Source organism: Plecotus auritus (genome assembly GCF_963455305.1).
Source record: "Plecotus auritus genome assembly, chromosome: 2".
Taxonomy (NCBI): Eukaryota; Metazoa; Chordata; class Mammalia; order Chiroptera; family Vespertilionidae; genus Plecotus; species Plecotus auritus.
In genome coordinates this window covers 82,141,780-82,154,988 of record NC_137771.1, presented here as the reverse complement: position 1 = coordinate 82,154,988, position 13,209 = coordinate 82,141,780, and the positions used below count along the sequence as shown (strand labels likewise).

The window sequence follows — 13,209 nt, the reverse complement described above, 5'->3', positions numbered from 1 at the left end:
CTCCGAGTTCTTTCATTTTGGTAACAAATTAAATCTATGCTTTTATACTTGAAAGTCAGTTTTGCTGTGTGTAAAGACCTTGGTTCTCTTTTTCTTTCTTTGAATATTTTAAATGTTTCACTGATTTCTTCTCACATGAAGTGTTAAGGTTGCAGTCTTATGATCATTTAATTTTCTTTCACTCATAAGTTACGTTTTTGGCTAATGACCACTTTTCAAAATGTGAAATCTAGTAATTTTCAAAACCAAGTCCATGGGTCCAATAAGCACAATCTTTCACTCTTGTTTCAATAGCTTGTTGTTCTTCATTCACAGTATGCTCTTTCTAAAAATGGTTTCAAATGATTTCAAATTTATATAAAAACATATGTGAATATATGTAAATAGAATATATATATTTGTATTTCAGGAAAAATTCTCTTGAATTATAATGTGTTGTATTTGTTCTGTTAGCAAGATTGGTGTTATCAGAAACTCTTTACCCATATGTTGGATCTTCTTTGCCTATTTTCAATATTTATCATTTCTCTCAAATCATTTCTATGTCTTTCTGTATTTCCTTTTGACTTAAGAAAACCTTATTTTCAAATTCTAGCTTTCTTTAGGCACTATCATTGTGTTTGTTTAGTGTTCCTTCTAGTTTAGTATTTTTTCTTTTATTTCTCTTTCCCAAGTTGTTACTTCATTTCTGAATTTTTCTTATTTTTTCTGTCATATCCTATATAATTTTCCTAAAATCTTAACAGTTTTAATAGGACTTTTTCAGTATTGACACTGTGCAAGTTTTGCATTTGTAGTTTGACCCCACCTTCTTGTATTTTGTGTTTGTGGGGTTATCTGTCATCTACTTTTGTTGCAAATATTGTCCCATGCATTTTTTCTTTCACTGTATACGCTGTTTATGTGGAGATTCGTGGAGATTCAAAACTCATGTACAGCCATATTTACAGAATCCATTTACATGTTGACTCATGAATACTTTCTACATCCCTGAGCCTTTAGTCCTTAGCTGAGTATGATGGGAAGGAGCTAGGGCTGATCAGGATGTTGTTTGAATTTGCAGTGGTGCGTATTGCAACCTCATTTTTGAGTGATAATTGGTTATAACATTCTAGGTTATCAATAGTTTCCCCTCAGTAATATATATTTTGCACATATATTTTTACTTTTGAAAATTTGGCTTCCAATCTAAATGTCGCTTCTTTGTAGGTAGGTTATATTTTAACTGCTGCTCTTAGGATTGTCAATTTTTTTTTCCTTTGCTTACATTCACCACATTGTTTGTTATGTTCTCAACATTTGTGTTTCTTCCATCTAAAGCGTCATCTTTCTTCAGTTCTAGAAAATTATTGGCCAACATTCTTTGAACTTTGCCTCTCTTCTCTCTTTTGAAATGCCTTTTAAATGTAGAATCTCTTAATTTGTTGGTTACATAAGCAACTTAAAATTAGTGGTTTTTTTTAGCACTAAAACAGAAACACTCTTACTTTTCTCAAAGGCAAAGTCAGAGAAAGAAAAAAAGAAGTGACCCCTGAAGTTATCATTTGATTATCTGTAATTAGATATCCTTTAAACCTATTCCTCTACTTTTTAGTTAATGCAAGTCAATAAATTCATTTATGATTTTCTTCATCAAAACAGTTGCAATTGGATTTCTGACAACTGTAACCAATAGTCCTGATTAAATGTCTACTTTGTGAGTGGCACTGTGCCAGCTACTATATAATGAGTGGAGTTCAAAACAAAGTCCATGTGGTCAATAAGCACAATCTTTCGCTCTTGTTTCATATCATCTTCATTTCTTTGTTCCTGTTTCTCCTGCCTCCACCACCCAAACTTGGAATGTTTGTTTGTTTAAACATTACACTTGCTGTTTACTTTAAAACCAAATTTCTATGGGTAACCTTTCTAGCTATATGCTACCATGACCTTTCCTTATTTTGGATTCATAGTATTCTAAGATTGTCTTAAACAGGTCTTCAAATGTGAGGATTAAACCCCCTCCCCACCCCCCACCCCCCACCCCCCACCCCCCAAAAAAAAGCCCTTATGACAGAGGAGGACCCAGCTGTGCTCTCCTTTCGGAAGCATTCCCACACTTTTCCCCTCTCCCTCTTCTTACCCCTCAGTTCATTACCTTTACCTTTCTCTCTCCTAAGTTCCCAGGGCCCTTCTCTTGCCCCTGTATATTGTTTCCTGAGCCCATTTCTTCTACAGCTCACTTCTACCTCTGTGACTTTCTAAATAAACTTTCTCTCATAGTTTGTCTTAGCTCTAAATTAGCCAGAACTCAACTACCAGGTTGCTAAACCAAGGTCTGGTCTGACTCCACCAGTCTATCACCTGGTGCTGTTCTCACCACCAACACATATACATATGGCTATCACTTAATCAACTTACGGACATAGGAGAGTGTATTAAAATATAAATATACTCAGAGAAGGCTCCAAAGCCCTGAGATATGAAATGTCTTGCCTTAACAGAAAATAAAGGAAAGGGCACCAAAGGTGGGAACATTGGATTTGAGGAAAGGCAGTTTTGCCGGAGCAGTAGGCTTCTGTCTACAGCAGTGGAAAGTAAGATTTTTAAAGGTTAGTTCCAGAATAACAGTCTAGCTCTTAAATCAGCATAATCCCTCTTTTACAATGAAAATCTGCAGCTGAGCCAAACTAACTTGATAAATGTCCGTTTAATTTGGTTAATTCTTAAGGGATACGTCTCGTACCACCTTGCATACAAATGGCCGAGGACTATCTGGAATGAATACAAGCGGAAATAAGCAATAAGCCCTGCGCCCAGAGGGTAAGACAACCGAGGCTCAGTAACAGAAAAGGCGACGCTGACCCCCGGGAGCTCTCTAGGAAATCCTCTTCCTGCATTAGCATCTCTCCCGGGACGGCCAAGTCCGCCTCTCCTGGGACCAGCTGGAGAGGCCTCGGCCTTGGGCTTCATTAAAGCCTTAGAGGCGGGGGTTGGTGGGCCCCACATCTACACCCTGAGGACTCCCAACAGAGTAGCTACTAGACCCCTGGCCTGCGACAAGGCCCGCAGCCCCACCGCCCTCTCCCTCCCACGCCTGCTCCGCCCCGCCCCCGCGGACGGCCACGCTGCGGAGGGCGGGGTTTCCGCTTCCGGTGGCGGATTGTTGACGCCCTTGGCTGCTGCGGTGGCGACGGGGCGGTTGGGGAGGGGCTAGTAGGGAAGGTAGAGGCGCAGCAACCAGACAGCGGCGGGTGCTGCTGAGACGATGGCAGAGGGGCCGGAGCAGCCGCGAGGCCGCCCCCCGGGACAGGGCGACGGTGGAGGCGACCGCGAACCCGTCCCTTCCCTGAGAGGCCCTTCTGCCGCCCCCGCCCCACGCCCCCGGGACGGGCCGCAAGCCGAGCCCCAGGCCCCGGGCCGGCCTCCCGCCGCGGGCCTCCCGCCCCCTGCGGCGGCCGCAGGGGAGTCGGAGCCGCCGCGCGAGCCTGGGATGCGCGAGGAGGCGGCGTCCGACCCCGGTGCGGGGCTGCGGGAGCCCGCGGGCTGCGGGGCGCCCGAGGCCGCGTCGCCGCGGGAGAAGCAGGCGCGGCTGAGCGCTCGCGAGTACTCCCGGCAGGTGCACGAGTGGCTGTGGCAGTCCTACTGCGGCTACCTCACCTGGCACAGCTGCCTGGCCGCCTTCCCAGCCTACTGCAGCCCGCAGCTGCCTCAGGCCGGGGCGCCGCCAACCCCGCAGCTGGGCTACTACAGCCCCTTCTACTTCCTGAGCGCCGCGGCCCCGGGGCCCGGCCCGGGGGCGGCTCCCGGCAGCGCCTCTCCTGCTCCAGTCCCAGGCCTGGGACCCCGGACTCCTCACGTTCAGGGTGCTGTCCGGGCCACCCCAGTAGCGAGGGTGGGGTCCGCCGCCCCTTCTCGAACCTCGAGCGAGACCGGGCGCCAGGCAGCAGGTGAGCAGCGCGAGCGAGAGGCGGGGCGGGGCTGCGGGGAACTGCCTGGGTGGTGGGGCAGGGTCGGTTTTACACGCGTAACTGCGATGCGCCTCCGATGGATGCTCCTCCACTCGCGCCAGCTGCCGTTTGCCAGGCCTTAGATGCCTGAAGTGCACGGAGGGCTGTACCGTTTCTTTTCCTTTAGAGTGGCATTCCGAACCGATTCCCTTACTCCTGAGACTAGTCGTTAACCCGTGTAAAGGAATTTCTGCTGCTCAAATTATCCTCTTGATTTCCCGCTCTGGAGAATGAGATTCAAAGCTGAATTCTCAGATGGCAAACCTACGTGGGAGTGGGGATGGGGTGGGGGTTAGGGAGTTGACAGCAATGCTGGAAATAACAAGACGTGGATTTATTATAGAATATGTAATATAGAAATAACTATATTACTTTTATATTAGGTACAGTGGAACTAATGGATATAAAAGGAGATTTATGTAAATACAAATGGAGTTATGAACCTTTGACTGGGCCTAGCTGAGTGATCTTTGTCTGTTTACATCTGTATGGGAATTAGAATATTTTGCATTAGTTATACTTTCTAGTTTATCATTTACTTTGTTTACTTTATTCAGCTACAGATACATAAGATTAGAATACGTTCCTGAATTTGATCCCATTCAGAATTTAGTATGACAGATTGATTTATTACATAGAAAGCAAGACTAAATGAGTAAGAGGTAACACAGGGATTTACTTAGTGCTAATTGTCTATACATAACATTGGTTTTTACTAAAAAATATTTAATTTTGTGTCATAGGCTTGTGATCACCTGGATTCTCATTTGAGTCCCTAGTGAAATGCATAGAGTATCTTAAATAATTAAATTTATCTGTGAAATCACTTTTTAAACAGAGGTGAAAGCAAACTTTTAAATTCTTCATAAATAGTGGAGTAGTGTTGCTGTATTTTCATAAAATGTACTTTCAGTGGAGCCAATGCTAGTGCTTGTTGCAAGGTTTTGTTTTGTTTATTAGTTAGTTGTGTCTTGACTTTACATTCCCCATTTGTTTACCTAGGTTGGGTCCCAAGGCCTGTAAAATTATTAGTTTTCCTAACTTTTTTTTTTTTTTTAACAGGCAGAGAGTATGTTATTCCATCCTTGGCCCACAGATTTATGGCAGAGATGGTGGATTTCTTCATTCTCTTCTTTATAAAAGCAACTATTGTCTTAAGCATTATGCACCTCAGTGGAATAAAGTAAGTTAAGACTATTTGCAGAAAGGTTTATAAAACCTACTATCTAGAGATCTCATTTTGTTAAGTTCTTTTTATGCCTGCATGTGACTGTATGGATAATTGGTTTGCCAGTGTCATGATTTCTTTATAGGAGCTTTGTGAGATTTTTTTCTTGTTAGTTTTAAGAAATAACTACAAAAAAGAGAATAACACTTAATAAATTCAGCCAGGTCTGTGGGAATCTCACCTATCAAAAGTAGGTAAAAGGAGCCCCAAGCCTGGCTTGATTTTATTCAGCTATTTTCTTAGGCAGAACTCATTTCCCTCTTACTGTGCATAAAGAGGTTTTAGTAGATGAACTATTAATAATCAGCTAGATGGCATTTCCAAATGGGATTGCTTATATTATCAGAAAAGTCCCACGTGAACTGCAAAGTAAGCCATTTGTTTGAATAATCCTCCCTTCACATTAAAATTCATAGTAATTATTACTCACTAAGTACTCTCTACATGTTAGGCACTGAATTCACCTCTTTTCTTCAGAGCCTTAGACTGTAAACACCTTATTTCCTCCATGAATGCCTCCTCCTCTAGACAAGAAATACTCTCCTTTATTGGGCTTGCTGGGTACTTTTGCTTCTGGGTTCCCAACTTTAGCCTTCTTGCAAAGCCCTTCTATGACAAGACGAAGGGACCCCCTCACTGAGCTTTTAGATCCCAAGGCCAGCATTCTCACCCCCTTTAATGCTCTAAAAACTGCTCTGACCTCAGTGTCTTCTCACCTCCCCCTTCCCAAAGAAAAACTCTTTTGAGCTCACCTCTTTATATGGATTTTTTTCTTAATCTTACCACCAGTATGAACCACAGAGGTTAATACCACAATTTTATAGAGATTGAAATTTGGGTTTACAAGAAGGTAAGCCCAGAATTTACTAAGTTACAAAGGTAATAATAATTGTCAGAATCAAGAAACAAACCCTTGTAGTCAAATTTCAGGGCTCTTTCCAGGAACCTGAATGTTACTGTGGTTCCTTTCTGTCTCTTCCTCTCCTACCCTCTACATATCCAAGTACCAACTCCTTTCTGTTGAATCTCCTGAATAGCCTTCAACCCAGACCATTTTTTTATCATCATTGCTTTTCCCTAGTCCAGTTACTGTCATGCCTTGCCTGGATTATGGCAAAAGTTTTCTAACTGGTATCTCAGTCTTGTCTCCTGTTTTATCTCAATCCAGTCTCTGATATAAAACCAGAGAGATCCTAAATTGATTCTGCTCCTTTCCTGCCTTAAAATCCTTCCTTCAGTGATTCCTCATTGCCATCAGGTAAAGTTTTCTTTTCATATGGTTTAACTTTAAGTAAGATGCCCTTATTTCTTAATCATTGTTACCACTCATACTTAAGATTTGAGTCATATCAAACTGCTTATAGCTTCCATCATTCTCTTCAAGTTTTTCTCCCTTGTTAGTCCCTCTCTCTGAAACTTCTCCCTTATCAGTCCGGCTAACTTCTCTTCATCCTTCAGATCTCAGCTTAAATGTCACTTCTGGGAAGCTTCACAAGTTAAATGTGCCTGGTATGTGTTTCCACAGTACACTGTAGTTTCCTATCCCAACTCTTCATCACACTTTATTATCACTTACTGTCCTGCCCTCCCTGCTTGGTTAGAATCCCATGAAAGCAGAGGCCATGTTGAATTCACTCACCAGGGCTAGTCCAGTGCCTGCTCATGATAGTGCTGCCTATTTGTTGAATAAGCTAATGTTTTGTGAAACACCTAAAGATTAGCTTAGAATTTGAAATAAAGTTTGTGACTAACACTAATGGGGGGAAAAATCAAAGCAACTGCTCTGATAATTAATTCTTTATAACCCAATACTATTATTTTGTGTAGGGATATCTCTAAGTTTGCTATGCATTATATAATAGAAGAAATAGATGAAGACACATCAATGGAAGACTTGCAGAAAATGATGGTTGTGGCTCTTATATACAGATTACTAGTTTGTTTCTATGAGGTAAGCTACTGACTTCAGCAAATATTAATATTTAACTGTCTAATTTTAGTTTATCAACCCAAGACAGAAAATCAATGGAAATTTAATCGTGTATTTGTCAAATGTCTTTTTTTTTCAAATTTTCTTTTAACATAAAACTTCTCAGGTTAAAAAAAACACCTTTCTGCCCTGGCCACCAGTGTGGCTCAGTTGGTTGGCGCATCATCCCATGCACCGAAAGGTTGCCAGCTTGATTCCTGGTCAGGGCACATACCTAGGTTTCGGGTTCAGGTCCCTAGTGGGTGCGTACCGGAGGCAACCATCTCTCTCTTTTTCTCTTTCATCTCTCTCCCCACCTTCCCTCTCTCTAAAATCAGGAAAACATATCCTTGAGAATTAAAAAATAATAAGTTAATTCTTAAAACTTGCTGAGTGTAGACATTTTATAATTTCGTTGTAATATATTTTAGTCTCATGGTCCAAAGATATATTTATAAATTGGTTGTGGAAATTGAGATGTATTTTTCCATACAAACAACTGGATCATAGAGAAATATTACAGTAGACAACTGGTAGTACTGAAAATGATCTCTAATATCGTCAGTAATATGCATTAAAAGGTTAACCTTTTATGTAGTGAAATTCCTCCAACTTGAAATTTTTAAAACATGAATAATATGGCAGGAAAACTTAACCTTAAAATTGGTGTGGTTGAGCCCTAGCCAGGTAGCTCAGTTGGTTAGGGGGTCCTCCCAGTATGCCAAGTTGTGGGTTCAATCCCCAGACAGGGCATATATAAGAAACAACCAATGAATGCATGAATAAGTGGAACAAATCAATGTTTCTCTCCCTCCCCTCTTCTTTCTCTAAAATCAATTTGAAAAAAAATAAAATTGGTATGGTTGAGCTAGTATATTATTTTTAAATTATCCTTCTTTCCTTAGATAATTTGCATTTGGGGAGCAGGCGGAGCTACCCCAGGGAAGTTCCTGCTGGGGCTTCGAGTTGTGACATGTGACACGTCAGTGCTTATTGCACCAAGTCGGGTTTTAGTGATTCCTTCCTCAAATGTTAGCATTACAACGTACGTTCTTTTCTTATCTTAATCTACTATATACTTATAAAAATTACAGATTTTTAAGTAATCAATACAGTTCATAAGTTGTACCATTTAACATAGTATTTTTAAGATGTTGGTATTTTTTTCTACATGGCATACTTTAATAAATGGGCTTATGTTTATTCAGTTTAAAACAGAGTTTGAGTGTTTTTCAGTTATATGATTGTAGACCCTTCTTCAGTATATATTTTCAGGAGAATCATTTTATGAAATTTAAGTTACAATAATGAAAGGATGATTTGGGTGTTGATGCTATCTGTGCAGTGCTCCATGCCTACTTTTTAATTCTCTAGACCTGTGGATAATAAATGGGTCAATGACTGATCTGTCTTCAGTCTCCATTTGGTAATACCTGTCATCATCCCATTAGAATAGGCAGTAAGAGTTTTGGAAACTGTACATGCATCCTGCTTGTAATACTTCCAAGAGGCTGTTAGCATCTGCCTCTGGGGCAAGGTACAAATAGTGATAATGGAAGTTGTGGAGGTGAGTAGGTGGTAATCATTTGAGCAAAACAAGATACTGGCTGGAACTGCTGCCAGAATGATTCAGAGCTGGATTGTTAATAAAAAGAAATATGAACAAGACTAGAAGAACTTTTGCTGACATACTCAAAATTTCCTTACTATTTTGTGTTTATAATAATCCTACTATTAATGAGTATCAGTAATGGCTAATGTTTATTGAGTATAAACTTAAAAACAGTGCATATGTATTAACTAATTAAATCCTAACAACCTTACAAGATAGGTACTATATGTACTCTTACCCCTTTTACAGATGTGGAATACAACTTGTGATTGCTAGAAAGTGGATCTGATTGCTAGTCTGGATCCAGAGCCCACTCTTAGCCACTGTGCTTTTCTGTAGCCTTTGAGGCAGAAAATTAACATTAGTAGGATAAATCTCCATTCTAAGCTATTGTTGAAAGCCTTTTAAAGCTTTTTTAAATCACATGATCCCACAGAGAAAAGAGCTGATAAAAGAACACACAGTAATTTAAAATGTTAGTGCTTCGTAAAAGGTAGAAAATGAGACTGCAGTAAGCACACTCAGTTCAGAAGATACAGAAACACAGGAATGAGTGACTATAGAAAAGGCAAGTAAAGGAAATAGTTTTCTTCTGGCAAAATACTAGAAAATACTGTAAACTTTAGTTCACATTGTAAGACATTACTGCTTTTCATGTGAACATTCTAGTCTTTTATGTTGATGAAGTCTTTAGAACTAGCTGAGATGGTTTGATAGGATACTTGAAAATAACTCATATCAAAGGTAAAATTTCAACTATGAATGTTTTAAATACATACTTTGAACTTGATAGGAAGATACTCATCTATATGTGGTATGTATACAATTTATCTGATATTTTTTGCTTCCTTTTTTATTTTTAGGTCCACTATACGAGCATTGATCAAGAATTTTTCTATTGCTTCTTTTTTCCCTGCTTTCATCACACTGCTGTTTTTTCAGCATAATCGAACAGCCTATGACATTGTAGCAGGAACCATTGTGGTAAAAAGAAATGGGGTCAGATGATGCCCCTAAAAGCCCTGAATTCCATACTTTCTGGAATGATGACAAGACTAAATTATGTTATCAAGGCCATCAGTATCCCTGGGTTACGTTGATGATTTAGAAATTAAAGCAGTCACTCCAGTGTGATACAGGTGACTATTCTGAAAGTATTGATTTTACTTGAATGCCAAAGAACTTTTCCAGAAGAAAAACCTGTTTGAATTCAAGTGTTAAAATTTTAGATCAAAAAGAAGGCAAGTGGTTTCATAATCAACAATGGACAAAATATACGAAGTTCTAAGGCATTAGAATTTGCTGAAAGCATTTTCAGCTTTGAAATCTCTAAATGAAACTTGAAAAATTTATTTTGGTTTATCCCAAAATGATGGAAAACGTCCAGTTGTGTTTTATAAACACATTATTCATCTTTTAGTTAACACTTCTTGGGGAAATTGTTGTCTTTGCTTTTTGGGGAGAATGGGGACACAAATTTGATAATCCACTTATCTCCCATCCCAGGAGGTGGTGAGTTAGCTGCAAGAGAAAGGGGTGAGGCAGGCCTAGCAGTTCCCTTACCTAAAGTTTTAAAATCTGCACTGCAGTTTACTGTGGGAATGATGTAACTTTATAACTATTGTTAATGCTTCTACATGTATCTTGGGGCAAAGTTTTGCATGATGATGAAAAAGTATTGTCTTATTGCTATATTAACATTGATTTTTTTTTTTTTAAAGAGAAGCTAAGATAGTGATTGCTTTTAATGGGGAGGGGGGATAAATTTTCATTGTAAATTTAACTTAAAATTCATGTGCAAGTATTTTCAGTGCCCCAAATCAAACTATAAATATGGGGGGAGGGAATTACTTCCATCAAATTGTTGCATATTTACTGTAAAACAATATTCCCAGTATGTGTGCAGCATGAAGAAAGTATTAGTGCTTTTCAGTGTTCTGAATATAACTTCTCTCTACACACAGGATATCTACACACTAGTTTCGTTTTACATTTTATATAGTTCCATAACTTTTGAAACGTCAAGTTAAATAATCTGAGTATTACATGATTAAATATGGTAACCTGTGAAATATTAGCAATTTTCCCATTATGGACTGTTCTAAAACAAGAGTAGCATTTCCAGACATAATTCTAAGTTCTTTGGTTGTGTGAGCCAAAAGCTTGTATTTTGGGCCTGCCATGGATGATGTTTTGAAGGAAATGTTAAGCTGAGTAACACTGTGTATTGCTATTTTCCTACTGAAGCAAAGTTGTTTCAAATGTGTGGATGCTTTTGTTAGATGATCCAGTTAGCTGTGTTGAGATACACCTGAACTAAAAGTTTTATTTCTTAGACATTTCTCCAACTCTGATAGTTTTCAAAAAACAAAACACTAAACTGTGTTGGACAGTTCATAATTAGATTGCTTAAAGGGTCATTCTAGGCTTTATTTTTGGTGTTAAGTTTATTAGCAAATGGAAGACATGTCTATCACTGTATCAATTTTTAAAGTGGGTTTTCTTTGATATTTAAAACTGAAAATATTCACAGTTAATGGTTATAGAAACCTTAACAGTATCCTTATACCCTTTGTAAAACTGCATAAACCATGTTTTTTCAAAATAAGTTATATTAAATACAACATCACAGATAGCCTGTCAGTTAAGTGTATCATAGTATTAAACAGATCATTCACTTGTAACCTCTGGGAAGTTGTTATGGCCCTTCACAATAAATAGTAATAAAACTAAAATTTTATGAGACCAGAAATTAGGAAATGTGACATAAACTTACCACTTAGTATGAATATATATATATGTGCACGCTCACACACATTATTTTTGGCACTGATTGAAATTCAAGTTGAAATGCCCTTCAGTCATGTAATTCTGGAATTTACCTTCAATGTATCATTTCCTCTCAGGTATTGGATGGTTTACCACCTAGCCTATTTTTATTTATATAGTAAAACAGAGCAAACAACAAAAAAAATACAACTCTATTTATGAATTCAGCCCTTAGGAAAAGATTTTGATTCCCAAATAATTGAAAAAGTGACAAAACAACAGGGAGGATGGAGGAGCCATTTCTTCTCTTGGAGTTGTGAAGAGTGGAGAATCCCTCTTTTCAGTACTTTCTACTTGTTTAGTATACGTCTTATAGAAATGCTGATTTTCTGTGTCAAAGTATAATTCTCATGCTGAAGCTCTAGCCTAAAAGGCAGAAAGTGATCTTCATAGTACAAACATTATTCATCACTTTTATATAAGCAAATGACACAAAAATTAGGAGTCAAGCTGAGAACACACTTTCTATGAATGTCCTCTAAAAACCACAGAACACTGTTAACTTTAGGCCTCTAAGAAATCACAGTACTCATTACCAAAGGTTCATCTTGGGGAAGTCTGACACTAATATTCCCCCTAGGCCTAGAGGAGGTATGTGTGAGTGATGGCAAGCCTTGCTTTTAGATAATCTGTGACCACAGAAATAAAGCCAACACTTCTTAAAGTAAGCCTTTACTTTAAAATATTGCCCAACTGATGATACTTGAGTAGGACTGATTCAAAAGTTAACTTCTTTCTACCTAAACATTTACCTTCCAGTTTTACCCAAATATTTAGGATTGCAGGAAAATGTATTATATTAGAGGGCCACTTTGTCTGAATTAATAAAAATGCATCTTCAGTGTGTTTTGTTTCAAATGGTAGTAAAATGTTTTAACTCTAAAAGAAAGATGTTCCCTTTTGTTTCACTAATGCATAAGTATTTCCAGCAAAAGGAAGGTGGGAGTTGGAAATTAATTTGTTACTTGGGAATAAAGGGCTTTTTGAGAGGAATGGGGGCATTAAATATTTTCATTCTGCATCTATCCCAGGCTCTTATTTTGAAGAATATTTCTAAATAACAGCAGTATTCCTAAAATCTGACAAGTATTTCAATTACTTGCCATTCCCCACTTCCCATACCAAAGTTTGAAATTTTCTCATGTACTAGTACTTGACTGGGTGAAGTTTGTCATTTCAAACTGTATATATCCTTGCAGCCGTTATAGTAGGACTTGACCCACAAATAAATCTGATGGCCTGGCCTATAAATAAATACAGCATCCTATTTTTAATAATTTGTATGCCACCAATTTGTATTCTTTGTCTCAATAAATACTTGGTCACCAATGATTTTGTATTTTGCCTGTTTTTTGAGGTTTTAGAATCTGCAAAGGGAGAACTTCCTTCCAAATACAGCTTTCTGCCTTCATAGTGGCCACAGCAGTCAACTAGAATGCTTTCAGAAATAGAGGACTACCAAAATCACCCATTTTTGGACCATATTATCTTAACAAATCATTCAAAAGTTGCCCATAGATCTTAGGCTTAATGTTAAACTTTCCTGTCTTAAAGTGGTTAATCATTTCAATTATCATGCAAC

General features: G+C 38.7%; 1 protein-coding gene across 1 annotated transcript; it reads left to right on the top strand.

Annotated features, from left to right (window-relative positions):
- Positions 1 to 3,186: 3,186 nt before the first annotated feature.
- Positions 3,187 to 12,956, top strand: FAM8A1 (family with sequence similarity 8 member A1). The gene is made up of 5 exons (XM_080654614.1): positions 3,187 to 3,929; positions 5,052 to 5,172; positions 7,045 to 7,168; positions 8,092 to 8,231; positions 9,662 to 12,956. Exons 1-5 carry the CDS (start codon positions 3,248 to 3,250, stop codon positions 9,804 to 9,806), a joined length of 1,212 nt encoding a protein of 403 aa, XP_080510740.1. The 5' UTR covers positions 3,187 to 3,247; the 3' UTR covers positions 9,807 to 12,956.
- Positions 12,957 to 13,209: the final 253 nt, after the last annotated feature.